We start from the raw sequence: 26,912 nt of genomic DNA, 5'->3' as shown, positions 1-26,912 counted from the left end.
ACCACCACCACTGCCAGGTGCAATTGTTCCAAACGTACCAGTGATCCACGCAATCTGGGAATCCACCAGGCAGACATCACCACAGGAAAGTGCATTTGAGCTGACCAGGAGCTCCTCGTGATGGCCATTGTTCTCCAGGTGGGAGTTGCCCAATCCTCTTGGCACAGCGTTATTGTGTGCTTCTAGAATAATTATGTTGTACCAGACATTTTCTCTCAGGTTTGCAAAACCTCAGCCAAGGGGGTCCCCTTTTCAATGCCAGGTCTATTTCCCATTGTTTCAAGTACTAAGAAGGACTTGAACCCCCCTTTTACATGGGGAAAAAAAAAAGGAGCTGGACTCCCCTTTTACATGTGCCTTGCAAGGGCTCTAATCCCTTACACCTTAGGAGTTGTTAGGACTACTTTTAACACCTGTGACAAAGCTAAAGGCTTCCTGTTTCTTTGCAGCAAGATGTCAGAGAGCCTCAAGAACTCATTCATGAGGTGTCAGTGGCCTTGGCAGCCCCTCCCCAGGGACCAGTAAGTGCTCTCTGAATGGAGCCAGCCTTGCCTGGTGTAGCAGCTCACCAGCAGCCTTCAAACTGGGATTACTCCTGTTTGAAAAATATTTCCTTTTTGCCCTTTGCCTCAGCTTTCCTCCCTCTGAAACAGAAATGTCTATTTAGAGGAGCATTTTAGAAAAGGATCATCAAATATGTGTCTCCAGCTTTCACAACTAGTAACTGCTCCCTTCTACTAGAGAAGACTCATAATTTGAAGGACATCTTAGCTGATCAAAATCAGGATTCTCAGAGAACTTTGATTAAGTAAATCAAAATCATCGGTCAGAACACCAGCAAAGCAGAGAATTGGAGAAAAAGTCATAGAAGTTCAGGGGGATGCCCATTGGGAGCAGTCAGGCTCTTTAAAAGAACATGCTCCTTTACTTGTGATGTTTCCCACCTGGCAAATGAAATGGCTGTACTTTTTGTTAAAGCTAAAAGAAACAGCAGATGTGTTGTTAAAATGAAATATTATGATAAAATTAGACTTTAAACCCCACAAACAGGCTTAGTTCTCCCTGGATATTTGAGAATGGTTACAGATTGTTTCGGGCATTCCATGGGATCAGGAAAAAAGCAAACGGTAAGATCACTGCTGGCCCCAAAAATACTCAAAAGAGTATTAGTTGTCAAATGGTATTTGGAAAACATAAATATCTTAGAAGTTTATGACCTAACTCTTTGCATTAGCAATTAGTGTCCATATCTTGGATTTTTAATTTTTCAGCTAAGAATAAGAAAACTATGCTTACCTTTGAGAACACAGAACAATCTCTAGTGCAATAATAATCTATTTAAATAACATTTACTTGTACAATTCTAATAAAAAAAAATAAAATTCTATGTTTCTAACCTCATGTAATACAAGCAATGGGGAAGAGAAACCAGGTAAGAGTTAGAAAATCATCTATATATCAATGGTTTTATACTGACCATTATTTCAAAGCAAATGAATCAGACTGAGCATCCCAAACACAGCTGGGAGGGTTGGTCTGGTCAAGTGATTTTTCTCAGCTTTGGAGCTTCATCAGCTTTTTGGGGGTGCACAGATGCCTAAAGAGCAAATAGATACCTCTCTTTTTTCTCAGTGATCTTCCTGAGATGGCTTAGGTAGTGCTCAGACACCACTCCTCCTCTCTGTTGGGACCGAACCCCTGCCCAAGTGCAAGATTACCCAAACTATATTGCTCCTGACAGAGGAAATTGTAAAAATACAGTTTAAATGGCACTGGAAACTCCTGATATTAAATAACTCCATATCCAGTGGAAGTAATTTATTGAGGTGTTTCCGACCTTGGGTAGGGAAAGACATTGTTATTTCAAACAAATTTAATTTTTCTGCACAGTGTTCTGTATTCACAAACACTGGAGCCTCTATGACACACACCAGGTAAGTTATGTGAGAATACAAAAATCAGTCATTGCACATACTGGTAAATAAATACATTTACTCCAGAATCCCAAAGAGTTTCTTTGAAAAATTTAATTTGGAAAAGCATATTCTTGCAGTTTTATCTAAAACTCTCTAGAGTCTGAACAAAAAGGGAGATATCTGCCTGACTACTTGAAACAGGTCAAGACACTCTTGTGTGCAAACAAGCCTGACATGTTGCAGCTATGGTGAAAAAACATGTCTGGTTAAATATTAGTTCTCATTATTAGGTAATTTTTTTGTCAAATTTGATATATTTGATATATTCCATTCTTTAAAACCCCATATGTAAGGAAAATATAGACCATAACATATGCAAATTCTACTGTATAACATCAGTTTATTTAAGAAAGCCAAAGAGATGAATCAGAAAATATTTACTGTGGGAATAAAAAAAAATAAAAATAAAAAAATTAATTAATCTGCTTTTTCATTTTCTAGGGACAGAAACATTCAGGTAGCACATTTTCTACTTCTTGAAGTTTAAGTAAACAGTCAGAAACAAAGGTTATTTTTCTTTACAGGCAGATATAGTCTCAACATATTCTAAAATGGGTATTTCTACAGCTGCTCCCAAACACTGGATCTTTCAGACTGCCATTAGTTGGATGAAGACAGTGTTGGAAAGTACAAAATCAGGTCAGTGGCTACTAGGAACTCAGAAATGAACCACCTCTAGAGTATGTACTTTCTGAGATACTTCTAGAGGTGTAACAAATTATAAAACATCTTCCACAGACATTTTTTGTTTTGTTTTGTTTCCCTGCTCTTGAGTATAAGAAATTGTTCAAAAAGGAGAAACAAAAGCCCTGGTCTTAGGGTGATCATGGAGTAGAGATTGGCTCACTGCATGGATCAATCCCACTGAAAAGGCAGCTCAAAGGAAAAGCAGATGGTTCTTTTTAATAGATACTTATATGGAGGACATGAGAGAAAACAACTCTTTGTAATCTTTTCAATAGAAAAAAAATCACTTGCTCAAAATGATTTTTAAAAGAGGTTTCAAATAACTGACTCTTTTAGAGATATTTTGCAATTATTAACCCCAAGGCAAATTAGTATCATGGTTTATGCTGTCACTATGAACAGAGGGGAAAGAAGATATCACCAAAGGAATTTTCTTATGACTATATCCATATTTATATGTGTGTGTGCACAAATGTTTGCAAATCTAAACCTGGAAAATACTGGGAAAGTCATAAAATAAAATAAACCCATCCCACACTTAATACTGACAATCCTGCTGTCCCCTTTATACTTTGCAGACAACTGTCACAGACCTGATTTTCCTGTCACTGAGCACAAAATTCTAATTTGCCATAAACTTAATTTCAATCATCAGAAAATACTTTTACAATTTTAGGATAATAAAAATTATTAAAACTCCAATATTTGTCTTTCTCATACACGTTTTTCAGTAAGCCACTGTAAGAGGTTTGCTTCTTGCAAACCTTGCTTCTTAGGGAAACTCCCTGTGTGATTTGCTAGTTCTCGTGCAGGTTCAATTCCACCCTATTTTATCCTTCAAATCACGGACAAGGTTTTGTCCTTCTAAATTCTCTGTGGAGTTGCAGTAATGACATCACTGAATTTGGCAGCACATTTAATGGAAAAGGTGAGCATTTTTCACCAACGTATATTCAAGATCCCCCCCTTTGAGTGTCAACAAGTCTCCATGGGATGTATGTAAGAGCCCAGTAATGCCCAATTTTTGTGATCCAGTTAAGTCCACATATAAACAAAGACAAGAAGACATGAGGAATCTGGCAGGGGCACACAAGTGTGGCATTATGGAGACACAACAGAAGTGAGAAACACCAGCAAGCTTGGGATTAGGCCTGACACAGAAATAAATGGGTGAAAAAGACATAGTGAAGAAATCTGTACAGAAATCAGGCAGTTGAAATGAGAAACAAATGGTATGGGCAGAGTTCTTGCCAATACAACACAACATAAGCAGTGACCATCAGTCAATCAGTGAACACTGAAATCCAGGACTCCCTCTCAGCAGTGCCAAGCAGTGTGCCCATTCTCTGGCAGGAAATCCCCTCCTGCCATTCCCAGCACATCCCACTGCCCGGCCTGCATGCTGGACTTCCTCCACATCCGCAAACGGAGCTTGTCTGCACTCCTTGGATTCTGTGCTGCCTTTTTCTGGGCACAGGGCTCAAAATAGTGCAAGTATAACAAAAATGTGTTCTCTTCTGCAAGGCAATGCAAAGACAGGGAAAGTTCAAGTATCTGAAAGAGCCACAGGTCCCAGTTTTTGCCTTCAGGAGGAGCTCTTTCTTCAGGATTGGGAGAGCTGTAATTTAATGGCTTCGGTTCAGCATTTTCTCTGCTAAGCTTCCATGCACATCTCTGCAGCCGTGTCCTCTGACTGGTGACAGACACACAAGGTAGGGGACAGCACACGGGGACAAGCATGCACTGTGACAGAGCAGGGTGACAGTGAGCACGGGAGAGCAGCAGTGCTCCGTGATAAACCCGCTGTGTGTGCTTTTCTGACACGGCTTGCATGAATGCTAAGAGGGGCTCTCATCCTCCAGATCCAGGCAGATAGGAATGAAGAAGAAAAAGAGAAAGGAAGATTATTTTCTGAGAAACAAGCATACCCTCTGATGGGCACTGTAAAATCAACCTAGTTCTACGAGCATCATTGACATCACGCTCCTAGAGCCAAGCTCTGCTAGGCTAGTAAAGCATCCTGGCACCACAAAATCCCATGTAGAAAGCACACTGTTGTCAGGAAGCTTAAATTCATCATACAAGTGGCCTTAAATCAGAGAGTGCTGAAAACTAATGCAGTAGGGAAACAGGACTTGGGAAATGTGGCCTCTATACTGTGCAGGTGCTGAGCTTTGAGGTACAGTTCAAGAAGCCAAAAAAATGTGGTACAGTGAGTCCTAAGTGCCACCCTGAGAGTGTGAATTCTTTTTACATGTACACCAGGGCTTGGTCAGAAACCTGTTCAGAACTTTAAAATTCCCCAATGACCTTGAACTGCCCAACCTGATGAATACCCAAGTGGAAGATTATGCAACCAGAATTAAAGGCCACCCTACTTCAAAATGAGAACATATACACAGGGATTTAACACTCTTTAATTCACAGATATTGACTTTATAGAGCTTTCACTGACTTAGTGTTCTCAAGTGTCCCCATATGGAAAAACCTGCACACGTTTGAAAGAAGAGAAGGTTATAGACGGGGTGGGGGAAAAAAAAAACAACAACCAGAGAATTTAAAGCAAAACGAGGAATTCCAGTGACACAGATTACCAAGAAGCTGAAAAGCACCTACCACCTGCCAGAAAGTATTTGAAGTGATACCAAATAGGAATTCAACCTCGTGGACTTGTGAAATGTAGTTCAAAAGACAGAATAGACAGTGCTTTTGAAAACAAGAGTTTGGGATTTTTTTTGGAAAGAAAAGAAAACCAACAAAAACCTTGTGATAGTATCACTGGAATCAGTAACTCTTGAGAATTCCTCAGTTAGAACTATATTCCACAATCAGCTTTTTGAGATTACACTGTTAGAAGTCTTGTAAGAGTATACATCACTGCTGCAGCCCTACTTTAAAACAGAAGTTGGAATTAACAGTAGATGGAATTTATTTTCAGCCTACATTGTAAAACACTGAATCCCCAACTAAATACAATTAGGAATGAAATACAGCCTCATTGTTTGAGGTTTTTTTTTAACTTAGGAAAACTCAGTGCTCTTGATTTAAATATTTTGCTGAGCAACTTTTCAGTTCCCGACATTTGTTCAGTGTTCCCATGCTTGTTTGGGGTCATTCTCATAAATTAATTTGCATGAAACTTGATTTCAGTGCAGCTTAATTGCCTGATGAGAACTCTGTAGTTACATGGTTTGGTTTTCCAGTATTCTAAAGTGAAACAGTTTGGTCTTCAAGATGAAGTTCAAAATGGAGACCCTCTGTCTCCCAGTGTTCACCCATGGCAACAGCTGGAACAGTAAGGAACAATAACATTCCTGGTTGGCAAAAAAGCCTTTAGCTAATCCAGGCATACACCACTAAGTGTCAGTGATTTTGTCTAGAAATCCTGTTATTTTCTTGGATGAAAAGTTCATATTTTTAGTAACAAATACCAAATCACATGTAAGGCAGCAGGAAATGAGGCAGAGCCTTTACTAGAAAACACGGCTCTATTTGTCTTTAGCACTGGAAATACTGCCCTTCAGAAAGAAATGTAGTGGTGCACAAACCAGCAGCATCATTAGGCAAAACCCAAGGAAAGCATATTATTATATAATATGCTGAGATAGATATATTTATATACAATATAATAACTATGTTATGTTTTTCCAGTGGGACTATCAAGCTCTGCTTGTACAACTACTGAAGAAATTGCTGGAAAAAGCAGCTGCCTCTCATATGAGCCAACTTGGTACACCTCTAACTACTTGAAAGACTATTTTATTTGAGCTTAAACCACATCTTTGAAAACATTTTAAAAATAGCTTAAAAATGCTGTAATGTTTAAACACACATCAGGATCAACGAAGTTCTACTTCTAGAAGGCCAGGAGATTCTCCCTAGGGAAGACAACAGGATGGTAATAATTGGGTTATCTTCTGCTGGATTGAAGACCTCCTGCTACAAGGTGCCAGGGCTCACAAACTTGTTTGAACACTGAACATCAAAGGCTGGACTTGATGATCTTGGAGGTCTTTTCCAGCCTTACTGATTCCATGAGCAGTGTCCAAAGCCCACCCAACATGCTCTGGTTTTGTGTACTGGTGAGATTTTCTGCACTGGCAAAGTAAGTGATCTCGTGATGTAATTTCCCAGCACATCAAGACTCAGTGCTAAGATTACATTTGCCTAGATGGTAGGCCTTAAAAAAAATAACTTAAAATTCAAAGGGAGTGAAAATATTCCTGCTGTTATTTGGTAAGTCAACACAGAAAAGGTACACGATTTCCTACGTGATGTTCAGGAGTGCCTAAGAGAATTAGGAAGGGCACTCTTGCCAGGACTTTGGAATTCTCATCATTTAGTGTGTCCTCATCACACTGACAGATTGCTGCAGTCACACTCTGGCAATCTGCATGGAGCTGCAAGATCAGAAGCTTATTAAAGCTTACTAAATCTCCTAAATGCAACTCAAGCTTCAAACCAAGCTTAAGGAAATAAAATTTTGAACAAATAACCTCCTTGCAATTCCATCCAAACTGTAAGCATTAAAGTTAGCTAAATTTTAATGGTAAAATATATAAAAATGTTTATAAATTACATTCTGTTACTTTGAGAATTACTCTTACACTTCATAAATTACTGACACTTCTAATGGCATTGTGCCAACTGGGACAGCCTCAATAAGAAGCCACAGATACAGGGTGAAATGTGAGAAACACTGTAAACATCCCAGCTGAGTATAAAGGTAGTCAGAAATCATGAGGCTCATTGTTTTTAAATCAGATGTGAATGACAGAGTCAAAGTGGGTAGTAACAACAGTTCAGAACAACTGAGTCACATCCAAGGGAAAGGAAAAAACCAAACAAAAATACAAAAAGGCAATTTTCAGCACAATTGCCAATTGTCTCAGTTTGCTACATAAAAGCATAAATAGGTGATTGCATTAACTGAACCTCTGCAATGTGTTCAGGAATAATAGTTTTAAAACAACAGATGCTGGGAAGTAAAACATAACCAACAACACACACTGTCAGAAGGAATAATGTATCAGATGGTTTGTCCTTACTGTTTTTTCTGCACTTTTAGCAACCAAAAATAACACAAGGTAAAAAAATTGAAGCCTCACTTAAATCATTGACAAGATTTCCATAGAATTCAACAGCATCAAGATTTGATCCTAAGAGATTGGTTTGTTACGTGGTTTCTACATAGGCAGCAGAAAACTTCACATTTTGGTTGGTTCAGGGAGCATTAAATTGGGTTCTGAGTATGGCAACAACACCTGTCATCCACCAGCCTCAAAGCACTCCTGGAAATCCTCTCAGCAGAACAGAGATGGATGCAGCCAGGCCAAAAACCAGGAGTTCCATTTGACTTGTTGGAACTGAGGCACAAAGAGATTCCAAGATTTGCACAAAGTCAGACACTCTGTTGGGATTAAAGCCCAGGTGACCCGATCCTTAGGCCTGTGTTGAATCAGCCTAGAAGACTGTGTTGATTTTAACACAGATTTTGACTCTACAGGACTTTTTTTGCCTGTATCCAAGCACAGAATAGATCATGAGTATTCAAGGTACTTGTGAGGTTCTGAGTGTCAAGTAGGACTTTGTTACAGTTCATGTGCTTAACAAGCTTTTGTCAGAGTAATTTTCAAACTGCCACTGCAGACTTAAATAAAACCATGATAAGCTTCCAGTGTTATTGTATAATCCAATTATGATGTGAATAGGGAAGGTTTTTTCTCAAAAATGTATGCATAATTTTTCTGAACAGTGTCCTCTTCCTAGAGCCATTCAGCAAACCAGAGTACTGGTTTTATTAAAGAGTTTCAGGAAAGCCACTTAATTCTAGTCTTCTCAGTGAAGGTATAGATAAACATACCCTTACTGAAAAAGAGGAGTCGAAAATGTATAGGCAGTTAAATAAAATACAACATACAAAATAAGTTTTAATGCGTTTTCGTCCAATATACAGGCATTTGTGAGTATCAGCTACTGAGCTATAGTTCATAGCAAAACACCAAAGCATTGAGATAGTTGTGCAAATTCTTTTCTTAGTTCCTTGGCGAGCAACAAAAAGAACTGAAGGATATCTACATAATTAATTTCAAACACTTACAGAGCAGAACCCTGGAAGGTACTTTTTGTACATGAGGAACAACAGGAACCTGATTTCATTAAGTAGCACATACAAGAGAAGCCTGCACCTACAGTTAGATTAACTCTACTGCAAGATTTATATGTATAAAACTACTTTATTCTAGTTATCAAAATGAGGCCTTTTGAGAAATCTGAGTCATCAGCCCGTAATTCTAATAAAGGTGACTGCTGTGCTGTCCTTAATTGCCAAGCAAAGATATCTGATTGGTGAGCATAGGCTTTTGTAAAAGCAGGAAAAAAATCTCACAAAAGATGTTTTAGGAGAGCAATGGGATAGTATGGGGTAAATAGCATGGCACAGGACCATACCCAAAATCTTCCCTCTGACACCTGCAATACATTAGGAGACACCTTCTCTGCCCAGAACACCAGGCAACCCCCTGTCTTGTCCTACCACAATAAACAAAGACAAAATAATCTGATATGATTCTAGATTCATCATCCCTTCAAGGCAAAAATGCTTCTTTCCCCATCCTTGTTTTATCCTTATGTGAAATTACAAATTAATTAATAATAAAATTTGTAGAAAGCTATGGTACAAGAACTGAGAATGATTTCCCATGGCAAGGACTAGACGGATTTTCTGATTTTTTTAATTGGTATCACCCAGGTAGGGGTAAGATTTTAATAGCAGAAAAGTAGGTCTAATGCCCAATACTTTTAGAGAGCTCATTGGTGTCTCTGTTTGTTTAAAGCCCCTCCTTTGTTCACGACAAGGGAGGAAAACCTCAGAAAGTTTGAATTGATGGCATTGGTTCCCCATGACTGATAAAACTCTGTGGTGTCATTTGACTCCACAATGACATTTTTCAATTGTGCAGCCACCAGATTTTATTACAGAGCCCTTTTGACTCCAGCTCCTTCAGTGCTGGGACCTCATGAGGACAGCCAGCTGGGAACTCCAGCACCATTGTAAGGCAACTTGAATAGCAAGAGATTTGCCCAGTAATTATTACAAAACCATTCTCACTGATTTCTTAACAGCAGAATTTATAATGGGAGCCTATGATATTACTGTTTTATGTGCCATATATTATCCTACAAAAGGAACAGTGATGCCTAGCTTCTAAAAAATAAACTATTTTAGGCCAGGAACACAATTCAGCTCACAAAATCACTTCCAACCTTTTGGGAAAAAAAAAAAAAAGGAAAAATAAGGCAGCACTACAAAGGGAATTTAACAGCCTGCTTCCAGGCTTGTGGACAGCTCTGCTCATTGATTTGCAACCAATGATTTGGAAACTGAATGTTTACTGAGAAAAATTCTGCTTATATTTTAGGCAAGCTTTTTTATCTGCTACCTTTTAATGTGTTAATTTACTCTACTGAAAAGCCAAAGGGCCAAATTCACCCCTCTGATAAGGCTTCTATTGTAGGAGCATCACTGAATGTGCACCAAAGGCATTATTCATCTGTGGAGAGATCACTGAGCAATATTGTCAAACACTTTTGAGCTGCACATCCTTGAAGAGCAGATTAAGGAATTGTAAAGAGAATGAGAAGGAACAGAACATCAGAGATGAAGAAAATTAGATAAAGGGCCAGGAAGAAACTGTTTGATGTAAACAGAGTGACAAGTTAGATTAAGAACTCTCATTAAAGCATGCAGCATTTGCCCATAAGCAATTCAGGCAAGGAATTTGTTTACAACTCTGCCAAAATCAACAGCAGCTGCAAAAAATCATCAATATTGGGATTTTAAATAACATTAAATCTACTGTATCCAAACATTCACTAAGACTGTGTGAAGGAAATTCACAGCTCGAGGCCTTTCTATTCTTTGTCACACTGAGTAAACAAGGTTATGCCCTGCTGCACACTGAATGCAGGCCCAGCAGAAGTTACTAACAGGAGTGTATCACCAACTACTCTTTGGTTACTTCAGTGTGCACCTGTCTCTGAAAATACCTACTAGTACCAAGATTTTATTACTGATGGGGAAGAAAATTCAACTTCATGAGGAGAATGTAATTTCAGGTATGATTCTACACTAAGACAAAACCTGGTTAGACTTTTCCAAGTTAGGAGGACAAAATTTAGAGATGTGCTGGAAAGCTTGTGGCAGCACCTCGCATGTGACCTTCACAGAAAATATCCAGCGAAAATTATCCATTAGAAATTATGGAGATTCAAAGTTTGAAACTACTTCCAGAACAGATGGTGAAGGTCAAGTGACTCAAACCCAGTACCTTGCTCAACAGTAGTGAGGAATTAGGGTTTTGGCAAAGGGCATTAGGAACAAATCCTATTCTAACTGAACCAGATTTAATGAGAGCTCCTCATTCTTAGTCCCAGGTTAACATCCCCCTCTAGTGATCTCAGTTTATTGTGGGGAGTTTTTCCCTCAGCAGCTCGTTGGCTGATGGCCCTGTACAATTCTTTTAAGACGATGGGAATTTGAGTCATCACTTTCCTCCTGGCATGGTTACAGGTTAAAAAAAAAAATACCTGGCTGGGAAGAACATGCAGTGAGAGTGAAGTTACACAATGTGCTGGCAGCAAAATTGTCCCAAGAAGCTGAACTTGCAGCCTTTCCCCAGCCCCTCATTCTCACCTTTGTGCAGGAGTTCACTGCACATGAGTTTCCTTTCATGCCAATTCCCCAGGGGGTCATGGTGTGAGTCAAACCATTGTTATGATCTGGGTTAAAAATAACCCTTCCTAAACCAACTCCATCACTAAGGCCAGCAGATTGTGTATTTGCACCATGAGACACTGGGCTCCTTTGACACAGTGTTGTGCAGAGACAGAGGCAGAAAACTGTGTCAGGTGCCACTTTCTCAGGCTCTAAAGCAAGTGTGTGACTGGCAAGGCACAGAATTCAAGCCATGCAGATTCAGCCATTCCCATGCTGCAGAGTTCTTGAAATCCACATCACACCTAAACACCAGCACTGGGAATTCCTGATTGGTTTTGCAGTAGTCCAAACAAAAAATTTTGGTGGTCACTGGAGCTATGTTTTAAAGGCTGACACGAGGTAAGCAAAGGCCTAAGGGCCTTCTCTGTTAAGTCCAAAGTGAGATGACAGATGGGGATGTGAAACTGTGGGAAACCACCAGCTAAAAACAAAGCACCCATGTGCAAAGCCAAAGTATCACCCTGCAGCTCATGACTCAGCAACTCGATCATTCATGGACAGAACTGATACTCATTTCACTCAAACAAAAGGTGTCTTTCCATTTTATACCATTGCATGGAAAGGCTTCTTGTAAAAAGATGAGGGGGAAAAATACAGAGCTTCCTGTTAATTAAAGATATTTGACATGCTGAGTCTATCAACAAAACACTGTTTAAAGCCAGCAGACTTTCTTCCCATGGATTGTTAAAAAGATTAGAAAAAATGCTGGCAATTATTTATTTTCATCTCTTATCTGAAATTCCTTTGTCTGTATACTGGGAAGGAGAGTTGAAGGCAAAGGTGAAGAGAGCATATTTCTTTTGTTGAAATTATGCAGTCCAAATGGCACGACCTTAAGGAGAGCTTTATGGCCTGTCCCCTACAATCTAAAAGGGCCTGTCAACTACAAGACAATCAGATTTGATCTCATTTTTACATTGCATAATCTCTGGTTGTGCAGTGCAAGAGTTTATAAGGAATAAAAAGGAGGGCATGAATACCCACAGTATAAAACACAGCTACTACTTCACTCACATTTCCACACCCTTCTGGTGAACATATAAATTCTATTACTCTGTGTGCCATTCTGGACAACATTACACAGAACAAGGGCAGCAAGACCATTATTTTTAAGGATGTTTTACAGTGTGCTTTCGAGTTGCAGCTCCTGGCTTTTGAAATGTTCAGGAGAGAAGATAACAATGGCTTGTTCTTTGCTTGTGTTTTGTTTTGAAATGGTATTTGTTTATATATTTCAGATAGATCAGAAAAAAGGAAATGCAAAATCTGCACTTATTTTAAGCTATTCTGTGTCCTGCCAGTGTCTCATTTGTATGCAGCATACACTAGATTTGCCTAGAAGGATTTAGCTCAGTAGCTGGCACGTTTACATCAGAGGACAACATACACAGTTTCAATCGATTTCAAGCATTCTTACAATGGGAAGTAAATATGAAAAGTGGTTTTTGCTCAAAGTTCAAAAAATGCGATCAACAAATTGTAAAAGCTCAAAAGGCCAGACAAATTTAATAAAATATTTCCATTTACCTTCCTCAGCTTTACACAGCCTGTTCAAAATAACAAGATTTTCTGCAGAGTGCCTTTATCCAATTGTTTATATCACTCCATACAAAATATGTGTTTGAATTACCACAGCAATACAAGGATATAAATTGCCAGCCCACAAAATGCCAAATTCAACATAAGTTATGCTTTCTTGGCATCAAGATGTTTTCCTTTTCCCTTTCTGTACTGCAAATACATTTCCATTTGAAACAAATTAAAAAGCATGTAGATGTTAAAACATAATGACAGCTTAGAATTCAAGTGACTTGTGCAACATTATTTTGTGCTTTCCACTTCTCCATTTCCTCCTACTGCAATTAAAATTCATCATGCTCTACTACATGTACAATAGCAATGCATCAAGTTCAGTCCAGTAGAGGTTTTCAACCTTCAGACTCAGCTTTATACTACATGAGATCCTTGCACAATCAAAAAAAAAAAGTGCATCTTTTTTTCCTCATCTTTCTCTTAACACTGGATGACGGTGAAGCTCTGATTAGTTGATGCAGGAATGCAACCTTGAGGTACGACTGCAGCCTTGGAATGATTTTTAAATGTAAAAAGAAACGTTTGGAGTGCTCACGGCCTTCCTGGATTTTAAAAAAGGACACCACTGTCATGGTGCTACTGGAGCCACGGTACAGTACATCATGGCACACATCCATAACATAACCAGGGACGTGAGAGACAACTCCTATTTACAAAAACTTGATGTCACTTCCAGAAAAATAAGACAGGGAAAAAAAAAAAAAAAGGAAAATATAATTTCCTGAATGTCCTGATTTTTTTAGAAGATTCCTTTTACTTTCTCTTCAGCAACAGAGTGGTCCTCCACAACTGCATTTTTTCCCTGACCTTTTTAGTATGGACCATAAGCGACACCAGCAGGAATTGGGAATCATATGGCAAACTGCTTCCTTCGAGAGGATGCTCACCCACGCCCCTTTACTCACAAGCCAGCTTGCTGTCAAAACTGGAAAGGGCAATGGAGAAGGCTTGTAGTGCACACATCGGGTAGTTGTAGTCCATGGTGAACACGTCCTCAGCCACGCGGCCAAACTGCATCACGATGTAGTCAGCTGCAGGAAAGGTCAGAAAAGGCAAAAAGCATTTAATGTTGTTTGCAGCCCTCACTAAAGTACATATCCAACACTACCCTCTGTCCCAGAGCAAGGAAATACCAACCAGACATGCTCACTCATCAAACTTCACAGCACTTATTCATGCAAGTGGGTGTGCTGATAGCAGAGCGAGAAGCAAGGACAGCTTGAGTGATAAAGGGTTGCGAGACTTGTTAGCATCAAAAAAATGACGCATATAAAAAATACTTTTTGCAAGAACAGAGAGAAGATGTCTTCTGTATAGAAGCCTCTTACACAGATCTCATTTAAACCTGCTCAGGTGACAACTGTGAGGGCAGAATCCCCCCCAGACTGTGCATGCAGTGCTGTTCCTCCACCTCACAGTAGGCAGAGAGCTCTACTTACGATCATTATCATGGATAATCTGGAAGTTCTTCACCGAGGCCTGTGTGACTCGACCATGGAAATTCAGAACATAGGACTGGGTGTCATCATTCCAGACTGGTGTTTTGTTGTGCAGCTCAATGACACTCTCTGTATTTTTGTTCTGCCACCTTGCAAGGAGCGTCTCGTGTTCCTGCACACACCACAGGTACACAGTTCAGTTTAACATGCTCAGGTGACAAAAAATGCATTAACAGGGAAGAAAAAACTTATCAATCCTGGCCCAAAGACTAAACTCTTACCCTCACCCCTCAAAACAGCTTCAATGAATAAACGGAGAACTCTGAGCATCTACATGCGAATGGGCATTTGAGTCCTTTCCATAGTTTGATAAATGTTAGTTGTACTTTTTGTTATCAAAAGACTTTATTTGTAGTGCTTTTGTGAGTCACAGTAGTAATCATACTTCCCATTGTTCTGCAATTGTTTGAATACCATTTTATTAGACCTTCAGAAATGCAAATGCAAATAAAAAACCCCAACTCTACCTGAAAAAGAATTCAAGTAATTTTCAGTGCTGACTGCTGATATGACTTACATTTCGTGGTCTGATGGAAACTCTTTCATGATCCATATTCATTCCTGGTATGATCACGCTCATTTTACGAGGTCCTTTAAACCCCAGGACATTTGTTTCCTAAAAATGTTTAGAAAAGATTTCATCATGTTCTTTATTTTTAAAGTTAATTTCTTCAGCAGAGAGAGACACGGTGGCAGCCCAGGGAACTTATTTGTTAGTCAACTCAAAAAACATCTTGAAACTCCCACCTTCACTGGCACTGCCAAACATTCTAGCTTTGTCTTAGAAGCTCCGACAACAGGAAAAATGGAAATAGAGAGGTTTCCAAAAACACTCCTAACACTGGCTGCCAGCAACCTTAATATATTAAAAAAAAAAAAAAAAATCCCTTTGTTAAAAAAGGATATGAATTAACCAGATTGCTTGGCTACTCCTAGATCCCAAGATAAAGTAGTTGCAATTTAAAAATGGTAAGATGCAGTCACACATTTTGATGCAAGACAAAATTAAATATATGGGACCAGCTCCATTTATTCCAGAGCCAGCACAAAAGCAAACAAAATGCAAGTCAGAGCATCGACAGCAGTGCTGTGGTTTTCAAAGTTTGCTTAGAGATGATCACGGTAAAAAACCAAATACTTTAGGATGAAGGCAAATTTTCTAGCTATGAAGACTGGGAAAGTAAAGAAATCATGTTGGCAGCAAAAATAAATCCATGGAAAGTAAAAATTCTTCCATTAAACATGATCTGATGCTTTCCTGACCAGCTTTTCACAAGAGCACTCCAGCATTGCACTGTCCTCTCAAAACACAACCATCAAAATCTAAACCAGCCTAAAGCCTTATTTTCATCTGACACCTTCTTTTTCTCCCACAGAAGCAACCAGGGGCAAATATTTCAATAAGTTATCATCTGCTTTTGAACCAGAAAAAGTAAAGAGGAATATTTTCCAGTAAAACCTGATTTTAGCATTAAACCAGTAAATGAAACAGCAACATTTTCAAGGCCATCTCCTCATGTTTTGTGATAGCTTTTTTTCAGCCACATGTATTTTTTTCCCCATCTGCCAAACTGAAATGAAGGGCTTTGGAGATCTCAGGAAGGAATCTCGGGAACATTCCCATTGTTCCCAGCAACACACCACAAGATGCCAAGAACCAGGCCCCCCTAAGCTCCAGCTGGTGTGGCTTTAGCACTGGCACATTTAAAAGTGATGTATTCAGCTGTCTCTGCTTTGATATTTTTAATTAAAATGTCCTGATTTTATGGAATACTAAACTTATTAAAGCATCTCTACTTTTGCAAGCAAAAATCTATGCATCCCAGCCCACTGGAGGCATCTGAAAATACCCACCTAAAATACCCGCAGCTTTGCCATCATCAGCCCTTTGAAATAACTTTGCCTGTTCCAGCAAACCATCTGGAGATTTTCCACAACTCATTAAAGATTTGCATGCACGCAGGAGAAATTCTGCTGGATCGTTTTACTGCATGCTCCTGAAGCAATCCAGGCATATTCATATATCTTCCTAACTCTGCACATTAATGGGAAGATTCTGCCTCTTTTCTGAATCATTTATGTCCCCTCCTTTGGCAGAGTAAAGCATGTTATCAGTTCAGCTGGTTCTGCATCATGGCAAGATGAAAACTGATATGACTGCCAGCAGATTTTATAAGTAGGAGAGACTCAGCACAGCAGAGGACAAGTTCTAAGAAAAGATTCATGCTTATGCTTATTTTCCACTAAGTACTGACAATTTTGGGCTCCTCTGCTATGCCTTACAAGCTTTTCTTCTCCGCAAGCTGCAGTTATGCTATACATAATTAATTTAGATGCTGACTGGTTGAAGACATTGTTGAAGGTAAAATTAAATAATAGTGCTGAATCACTTCCTTCCCAACAAGCAGAGAAAAAAAACAGGACTATATTATTTGGGTTTACTCAGAAACACTGAAATTGGTACTTCTGGCAAATGACAAGAGAATGGTTATTAGTTGCACATTACCACCATCACCAATTATCACACGCTGTGCTGGCAAATGCTACCCTTTTGCTAAACTCACAGCACCAAACTGAAATTACATAAACATGGAGTATGTGAGGAAAATTATTAAAATTACCTCACCTCCTGCCTCACTCCCTGCTTCTCTTTTATTTCCCTCCTCCAGTATTTTGCATGTGGAAATTTAAGACTACAAAGGGCATTATTAGGGGAACATAAACCAAATTCTAATTTTACACCATTTTAACGCCACTGACAGTCTTGGTTTACACAGGAACAGAAATGCTGTTCACTGGCAGAGCCCTGTTGACTCAACCAGGACACAAATGATTTTTATCAGCTCAGGACTTGGCCCAGTATTGCTGCACTCTCTGCCTTAGCCCATCCTGTCAGCCTCACATTGAACTGGGCTGCAAGAACACAGAGCCTCTCCCTGGGGCTGCCTTTAGAATCTTACACACTTTCAAATAATTATGTAAGCACCTTGCTCTAGTGGCAATTAGCTGCCATGATAAAAGCTGCAAGGTGAATATCCCAGCAGCTCCCAGGAGATTCACAATTTTATTATCTACCTTTTATTGCAGCCACTTCCCTTGCTGGGCTTGTTTTACACAGCTGTGCCTTGTCCTTAATATTTTCTGTACCATTGGAAACTATGGAATAGTTTCCATATGAAACTATATCAAACTATGGAAACTACCATTCCAAGCAAGGCTCAAATCACAGAACCCACAACACTGGAGGAGCACAATGCAAGTGACAGAGGCCTGAGTAGGAAACAGAGTCTTGTACTGAAACCTGAGCCACACCTCAGGGTACCAGCTGAGCTCACTGCCTGGAATCTGACACAAACTGAACTGTGAGGTACTGTGGAATGCAGCACAGAAAATCCTGGTGCCAGTGATACAGCTGCACCTCACAGTTGCTCCTGGATAAATTTTGCCAACAATTCTGCAATCAGCCATTAGGTGCTGCTGCAGGTTTATTAATATGTTGGCTGCCAACACAAGGGGAGTGAAAGCGGTCAGCAGCACCCGAGAAAACTCTGACCTTGCCTAGCTCTGTTCCTATTGCTTGAAACACCTCTGAAGGTGAGCTCCACAAAGAGAGTCCTCTCCACATTTATCCCACAGTCAGCCCCAGATGCATCACCAGTTTCTGCCTATATAAATTAGACCTGCTGAGATGATTAAGCAGGTCATGCTCAGTAAGTTGGGTACAGCTTGATCTCCACATGGGTACTTGCTCAGATGAGCTGAGGGACAGTGAGAGGCATAGTGGTGCTTTCAAAGTATTGTTTTTATAGCTTTTGCTGCAGGGGAAATCTCAGGGCAGGAATTAAAAGACTGCCTTAGGACAAGGGTGTTTCGGCTCCGCTGTTCCTGGCACTCTCTGCTCTGGTTCTGCTGCAGCCAGGAACAATAATCTCACTTCAGCAAACCTGGCTAGTTTGAAGTGAAATACAATTCCAATTTCCTTTTGTCCTCTGGCCACAGCACACCTGCAAGCCTGCTGCCTTTCTCCATTAGTACCAAAATATCAATGGAACAAATAATTTTCTTATACAAACGTACCAGTCTCAAACTGCTGATTACAGACTATAACAGCAGCTTATCTCAGCCACATTCTCCAAACAGTGGCCATGGTTTGGTTCTTTCCAACACCCACATTTCTAATTACCTCTGCTGACCACAACAGCTTTTTATTTGGTATTGTTCATCATCCAAGTATCGTTTGTTGTTGACTTAAGCAATGCCTGGATTTCTCAACATGTAACTTTTTTAAAATTGGCTTTGGTTTTCTTTTTGCATTTCCAGTTTGCACCAGATTAGTCTCCTGGCTCTAGGGAATGCCATCCTATATAAACCAGCAAAACTACCTTTATTAAACATGTATGTTCTGCTAGGCTTCTACTGAGACTTCAGTCAAAGTGACCTCAAATCCTGGAGTCTCTTTTAAATCCTGCAAGCTGAATTTTTGGAAATTCTCAGAATTTCAAATCCAACAGGAAGTGAGGGATTTGTATCTGCTCATCTGTCTGTCTCCAACCATCAACCATGTGCCTGAGTAACAGCACATGTGAACACACACACACACTTTATCCACATTAAAACTGCATCCCAAGCAGCAGGAAGGGAATGTGCTGACAGCTAATACTGCCCTCCTTCAGAACTCCCAGCATTTTGCATGGAAAGGATGGCTCTCAGCTTCCTTGTTCATGGAAATCTTCCAGATGCATTGCTCCCCACAGCCCAAAGCTGATCCTTCTGGGAATGCATACTGTGCATACATGAGGTATGTGGTGGACCTCAACCTGACAGATTTCCAGGCATCCTTGATTAGAGCTGAGCAGGAACTCTTCAGAAAAGTCATTCTTGGATATTTTTATCGGAAGTTGCTGATTTGTGAAACCAGACGATTTTCTGTAGCAGTGTACGTACCAGTTTTCACTGGAAGGGTTTCCTGGGCCCAAATATTTCTGGACAGAAGGAACACTCTCACCAAAAAGGTTATTCATCCAGCAGTGGTAAAACAACAGCAACTATGTTTCAAGTCTTGATTGTTTGCATTGCTCCTGACAAATGCTACTGACTCTCCTGTAAGAGCCCGGTTTCTCTCATTCAGTCAAAGTTTGGATTTTACTTGGGATTTTTCCTGGTAAAAAGGAGTTTCAGAGTTTTTATCCCAATCTCAGCTGCTGCAGACCTGGCTGTCAGCTACCAAAAGCTTGGATCAGAGAGGCCTCCTCCACAATGCCATAACAAACAATCACACTTTAGAGCAGTAATGCCATATGCACAACTCTTCCCAGTTTCAGGAGGTTCCCTCAGGTGGTGCCTGCAGGCTGTGATCCTGCCCTTTCTCCAGAGGGTTATGTAAGAACTCCAGCACCTTCTTCTCACCAAAGGTGAGAGCTGGGCAATGCTGTTCAGTGCACAGCGTTTCTCACCTCTACTTTGCACTGAGCCTCCTGGTTTCTCCAGTGGCGATCAGCTGCCTGGATATATCAAAGTCTGAATGCTGATTTACATAATCATAAGTGAGAAGGAAATTCAGTGTGCTGTTTCAGAAACTGAGCTGCCCTTCCTGCACGCTGTGCCTGTGAGCAGTACTTACGTAACAAATAGCAGCAAGCTCCTGACGCAGGGTACTCGCCTCCAGGCTGGATGTTGTTTTCATTGGATTTACTCCATTGTCATAAACTGTAAACTTAGTTCCCATAAGATTTGATCTACCAAAAAAATGGAAAATCCAATCACCATTTGTCAGCAATGCTGCCCAAGACATCAATCCTTTACTACACTGCGGCCCCAGAGGAAAGGCGAATATTGAGTACAGAGAGTTGTTATTTCGAATCCCAGCTACATGGCAATTCCTGGATTAAAGGCCAAAATGACAAAAATGTAAAGTTACAGTACAGAAGTGTATACTAAAGGCCCCTTATCATCATGCTGGAGATTTCTGATAACATCTTGCAAACTAGGAAATTCAAGAAAGCTGTAAGGAAACACTTGGGTGGGGTTATTTTGTGTTTCTGCTTGGTTTTTAAAATACACTTGCTACAAAACCATCTGCTTTCTTACCTGACTACTAAACTCTGTTAGAATATAGAGAGTGACTTTTATAAAGCCATAAGTGAGATCAAATCTGTCCCATTGCAATGGAAAGGAGTACAAAACACAACACAGGCACTGATGATCTGAACATCCACTCAGAGGCTCCACGGAGGGATCAACAGTGGACTGGTTGTGCAATGTGGGGATAGACAGAAAAGGAACACATGGTTCTGAAATAGTTCCACTACCTGTAACTAATTTGGATCTTAAGGAACAGGCAAAACCAAAGGGATTTTCAGACTGTGTAACAGTGCATTCCAAAGTATTTATATCAATAGAGGTTAGACACAATGTACTCATGCACTTCTGAAAATCCCATTAAGATAAGTTGTGCCGGTACACCCTTGAGAATCTGGCCTTTGAGCACTTAAGAGTCCTGCTGACTTTTAATAAAATGTGATCCTGTAAGTACTTGAGACATTTTTGAAAACATGCCTTGGATACTGGTGATCTTTAAGACCATAATCACATGATGTAGTCAAGCCTCTAACTAAGAAAACATAGTGGATTACAGGCTTCTTAATATCAAATAAACTTTACAATATAGAAAGGAAATTTCTGGACTTATCAATGTTTACCTCAGTTTTCCAATAAAACTCTCTCCACCCCGAGACAGGTCAGTTGGGTCTATAGAGATGAGGTAATTAGAGGTTTTACTCTTCTTTCGTTTCCTTCCAGCCAACAGAAACACCTAAGCAATGCAAAAAAAACATATTCTAGAATGCTAAAGGGGTCAGCACGCACCACTTCCTACTTTGATATAAAGAAATCATAAGCAATTTTTCTGTCTTCAAGCATCACTAGCAAAGTAACAGAAGATCTCCTGGGATTTAGCAAAACCAGGAAAAAATAATCTGGTAAGGGGAAAATGATTTCTCAACCAGTCATTCCATTATTTATGGTTTAAATAATTAAATCCGATCTATTTTGTTAAATGTTTCATTCTAACTTGCTCTGGCTCTTCCAGCTGAATTGAAAGTAGATGCTTTTCAGGCCACAGAGAGCCCCAACTGCTGACAGTCACATTAAGGTGCCATGCATGAATTATTTAAGGCAAAAAACTGGATATATGTAGAAAGGCAGTGGAAGAAAGTGATAGTGTTGTTTGGCTTTGGGAAGACTGTATGGTAGATTTAATGAAAGCAAAAATGCATTCAAAATATAAAATTACATTTTTTTAAGACTCCTTCAGATTTTAAATAATTTTTTTAAAATATTCAGATGCAACTGGTATGCCATTCAAGTTATGTTATGACCTTTTTACCATGCTCCCTTTCCAAGTGGAGGTAATAAGTAGGGTACATCCCTCGGTCCATTCCCTTCTTGTCTCTTGTGATCCTGCACTTGACAGTGACCCCCTGTGGGGCAGGTCTGACAGCAAACTCCTCCAGGTCATCCACATCTATGAGAGGCTCATTTGTGGAAGGACTGGGGGCTGAGGCTGCTTCCTAAAACAATAAGCAAAATTCAGGGTTTTTAGCTTACATTTGCAACCAGGTTATAAGCACAAAGGAATGGCATTTGATAGAAGTTGCACTTTAAAAAAGTCAAACCAAGGGCCATATTGTCTTGCTGGTGCTCTGTGTATAGACCCACCTGGTGGAGCAGAACAGGGTGGCTGCACAGACAGAATGCTGTACAGGGGATACAGAGCAAACCCTGGCTCACACCTTCCCATCTCAACACACTCCTTCTGTCAGAAAGGCCATGCCCAAGGACAGCAGTGGCCTTTGATGAAAGGAAGAAATAGAGGGATAGGGAGCAAGAGTTTAAGCTCCAGAGAAATCTAAGAAAGGTGAGAAGTCAGTGCATATATAAAAGAGAAGGGCACATTCAACTGGTTTAGCAAGAGCTTGTGATTTCGAATATTTGAATCAGCCAAAGCCTTATTTTATGTTCAGATGGTAGCAGAAAGAACAGGGTGGGAAAATGCCCAGAAAAAGCCAATGGAAACAAAAAATCCTTCTGAGCACCTGCAAGAGGTAGAAAGGTAAATATTTACTGTTTCCCTTTCTCTTCATTCAAGTTCAGACAATATTTGCCATTCTTTTCTCCAAGTCGTTATTTTCATTGCTTGCTCTTGCGAAGCCTGAGAGCTATCACAGTAAATCACCTTGGAGATATTCTAGTGCATATTAAAAACAGAACAAGAGAGCCAGGCCTGCTCTGAGTGCACCCTGAAATCATGCAGCTCATAGCAGCTTGCACACCCCTTTTTCTCCCTCACCTTATTGGATTTCTTGCTTGTGGCAGAACCAGGCCGGGTGTTACTGTTTAACTGTGAAGAACTGGAGCTGTCTTCATCCTCCTCATCTTCTTCCTCATCAAAATTCATGCTGCTTGAAATGCCTGAGGAGAAAACAGCACATTTATATGAAATAGTGATAGATTAAAGCTGCCCATGCTTGCTGTAAAACACCACTTATCAGGCTGTGGCACCCTTGGGTGAGTGAGTGGGTGTGTGAGAGCACTTCATTGTGTGAGGCAGTGCAGGAGTACATGGGTCAGACAGCAGCTCTCCTAAACATTCAAGTAAAAGAGAAAGGAAACATCATGGTTTCCATTCCACAGAGAGGATCAAGTTACCCAGTGATACAGGAGCAAATATCTGGTTAGGAACTAAATTCAGATCATCTTCATCCAATCAAGTACTTCAAACACAATACAAAATCATAAAGCTGAAATTGGAGCCGAGAGGACAACCTAGCACAACCACTTGGAAGCCCTCACAATTAAAATTGTGTGCCTTTTACAGCACACTTTTAGCTGTGTGATCTGCTGAAGAGCACATCTTAGACCAAGAAGAAGCATTCACATCAAGGAAATGTTCTCCTGCATCTTTATTTCATGCAAAGAATAGTATCAGCCCAGGCCAACAGAACTGCCTTACAGCACTTAAAAATTTGACTTTACAGGAATTCAAAACCTCAGACATTTCAAAGGGAAGGACAACTTTGAACATCAAATAGGTCTTAGCAGAAAAAAGCATCAATGGTGGGACATTTGCCAGGCCTAGTTTTTCAAAGAGTATCATGCAGATGAAGCCACCCCATATCCAAGTTCAAGCTCTCTAAATTCCATATATTACAGGCTACATTCTATCCTCTAAAAAAAACCCAAACAAACACAACCAAAACACATCACTTGGTCCAGAATTCCCATTATGGGTAAGTCCAATGTAGGATAAATGAATGCAGATTTCCAGAGCCAAGCAGCATGGGCATAATTAACTTTTTCCTTCTGTACTCACCAGGAACATGATCCAGGGCGACAAGGCTGGATTGGGAGGTGGAAGAGGACCAGGATGGATTTGCATGGGGATCTGGGAAAGGAAAAAATCCAAGGGTTTGATTCTGCAAACCCTTAATTGAGTGAACAAGTGTAACCTGGCAAGAAGACTCCACACAGGCTTATGGGATGGGGCCACAATGCTGCTGCTTGGATTCACAATTTCTGCACTACACAATCAAATTCACCTTCTACCTGCTTATACCTGTGGTGATCTTCACTTTCAGTAACTTGAATAAAGTGAAAAAGCCCTGGATCACAGAGCTGAAGCTTCAGCAAACATCATTCACACTGAGCAGTTGTGCCATCAGTGTTTCTCTGTGTGATGTGCACTGCATGGGGAGGTTCAGGTCTACTTTTGAATTCTAACAAAATAAAACTCCTCCAACCTGATTGACATCAGTGATACACACAGATTCTACACAATATTGAGTCAGTAACACTGAAAGAAGTATTCAGATGGCCTAAATTCTACTTCAGTCCCTGTGCCTACTGCGTCCTCATCATCAAAAGATGAAATCAGGCTCTCTAAACTGTTTTTCTGGGACCTCCAGGGATACACATAAAGATTTTATTGTAGTTTAGTCTTCTGGATCATGAACTTGGTCTGTAACAAGCAGACACTAAACCAAACTGATGTACAGAAATATAGACAGAAGATACAGACTCAGTAATGGTTTTCTTCAGTTCAAATTTTGGAACAGATAAAGAAAAAGACAGCAAAAAAGGCATTAAAATACTTTTTTGTTTTATTGCTGCTTCCAATACCTTCAGGGCATATCCCTTTACAATATCCAGATGCACACTGGACAGTGAAACACCACCAGAGTAGTAAGAGTGAGGGTATAAAAGTGAACAAGGAGCATAAGCAATACTTGCACTGCATTCAGCTGCCCCATGAAAGGTCTCATTATCCACTTCTTCAGCTCCCCCAGTGCTGACATACACCACAGAGCACCACAGCAAAACCTTTCAATAGGACCTGGTTATGCAAGGGAGGCCTGAGTACACAGGTCAACAGATATTTTCAAAGCCTGTAGAATTCATTCATTATTAATCACACACTCATTAATCACGAGCATTATTTCTTAATAAGGACAACAATGTTCTAGGCTCTATGCACGGGTAATAGAGACAGTCCATCTCCTCAGCTGGCAGCTGCACAATAAAGCCATAATTAATATCCACAGACAGAACTGGTTTATTTCCACACCTGTGTTCACTATTTCACCACCAATACTTCAGTGGTGAAAATCCTGTGCCAGCCTTAGAAAAGTCTGCACTCACAACCTGCAGGCAAAAATGCTTCAGGAAGCTCCTGTTCTGGAATCCAGAAATTAAATTGATCCCTTCCCTAAATCTCAAAACTTCAGGTGGCAAAGAAGAATTAAAACCCAATTGCTCATTCCATGCCCTTTACAGAGACTTATTGGAAACTGATAAGTGTGAGGATTACATGTTAGTTATTCAGTGTTAAAACTTCTGGAAGTCTGACTCTGCCCTAGTGATTCATTTGCCAGGGAGGAACGCTACAGATTAACACTTTGGAAATCAAAAGGACGAATATTTCCTACAGGAGGAAAATTATTCTAGCATGGCAATTTCCAACAGATGGAGAAATCAAATAAAGCATTTGGCATTTTCTTGCAAGTGGCATATTCTTTTCACACTCAGTAGCCTATAACCTCTTGTCTTATTACAGAACTTGACTCACTGGGAAAGGAGAGACATGTGCTAAGAGAAGTTTCTCTCCACCAGGTTAGTGCCAAAGAGCAGAACAGGCATGAACTAGGGTTGTGGAAATCCAATGAGATTCAGCTTTTTCCATGAGACGACTTAGCATTTCATAGAATCATAAGAACAAGCTGAGTTGGAAGGGACCCTTCAGGATCATGGAGTCCAACCCCTGGCCCTGCACAGGACACTCCAGAGTCACACCTCGTGCCTGAGGGCATTGTGCAAAAGCTTCTTGATGTCTGTTGGGCTTGGTGCTGTGACCACTGTTCAACCACTCTTTGGGTGAAGAACTTTTTTCCTAAAATCCAACCCAAACCTCCTCTGACTCAGCTTCAGGCCATTCCCTCAGGTGCTGTCACTGATCATCCCAGAGAAAAGATTGGTACTTGCACCTCCTCTTCTCCTCATGAGGATGTCGAAGACCACAATGAGGTCTCCCCTCAATCTCCTCTTCTTCAGGCTGAAAATACCATATGCTCTCAGGCATTCCTCATACAGTTTCCCCTTCAGACCCTTCACCAGCTTCGTGGCCTCCTTTGGACACTCTTTAACAGTTTAATGTCTTTTCTACACTGTGGCACCCAAAACTGCACACAATTTTCAAGGTGAGGCCACCCCAGTGCAGAGCAGAGTGGGACCATTCCCTCCCTTGTCTGGCTGTGCTGTCCCTGATGCCCCCAGGACACAGCTGTCCCTCCTGGCTGCCAGGGCACTGCTCGCTCCTGTTCAACTTGCCATGGACAAGGGTCCCCAGGTTCCTTTCTGCAGTGCCTTATCTTCGTGTACTTTTCCTTCTGCTCCTATTCCATGCAAGAGAAGGCCTGATGGGAGACAGCAACTCTAAACCCTTTTCAGGTGACATGCCAGTAAGGACATGCCACAAGCAGTGAAGTGGCAGTGGGGATCCACATGAAGAGCTTTATCTCTGCATACAGTAACACATGAATGATGGGATACACAAAACTTTCTCAAAACAAACATCCTTGGCTGGTATCAAGCAGCAAACCACACATACATAGTAAAAAAAAATTTACAGAGATGCTGCTGGTGTTGTTTTAATACCTGTCTTTGTGTCTCACCCAGCATAGCTCTGCTGCTAATAAAAACAAATAAACTTCAGTATTCCGATTTAAATAAAAGTGTCCTCCTTTCCTCAACTTGAAACACATTAGTGGCTCACTCTTAGCAGTGTCTGTTCTGAGCAGGAGTATACTCAGACCTGGTAAAAAAGGT

At 40.4% G+C, this 26,912-nt stretch overlaps 1 protein-coding gene across 4 annotated transcripts in view; it reads right to left on the bottom strand.

The window, feature by feature from the left end:
- TUB (TUB bipartite transcription factor) overlaps nucleotides 1-26,912 on the bottom strand; it is an 89,271-nt gene that overhangs the window by 11,616 nt on the left and 50,743 nt on the right. For 2 of the 4 annotated variants that reach the window (XM_083863530.1, XM_083863533.1), the window contains exons 5-12: nucleotides 23,905-23,976; nucleotides 22,882-23,003; nucleotides 21,911-22,102; nucleotides 21,233-21,345; nucleotides 20,155-20,269; nucleotides 15,052-15,150; nucleotides 14,475-14,646; nucleotides 13,941-14,066 (exon numbers count right to left, since the gene is read on the bottom strand). In XM_083863530.1, coding sequence (XP_083719656.1) covers nucleotides 13,941-14,066; nucleotides 14,475-14,646; nucleotides 15,052-15,150; nucleotides 20,155-20,269; nucleotides 21,233-21,345; nucleotides 21,911-22,102; nucleotides 22,882-23,003; nucleotides 23,905-23,976 — 1,011 coding nt within the window. Of the gene's footprint in view, nucleotides 1-1,917; nucleotides 4,520-13,940; nucleotides 14,067-14,474; nucleotides 14,647-15,051; nucleotides 15,151-20,154; nucleotides 20,270-21,232; nucleotides 21,346-21,910; nucleotides 22,103-22,881; nucleotides 23,004-23,904; nucleotides 23,977-26,912 lie in introns of those variants that run through there. The other 2 variants (XM_083863531.1, XM_083863532.1) reach the window with 2 other exon arrangements.

Source organism: Zosterops lateralis (assembly GCF_965231275.1).
Source record: "Zosterops lateralis genome assembly, chromosome: 6".
Lineage (NCBI taxonomy): Eukaryota > Metazoa > Chordata > Aves > Passeriformes > Zosteropidae > Zosterops > Zosterops lateralis.
The sequence above is the reverse complement of the archived record's forward strand: the minus strand, read 5'-3'. Positions and strand labels throughout refer to the sequence as shown.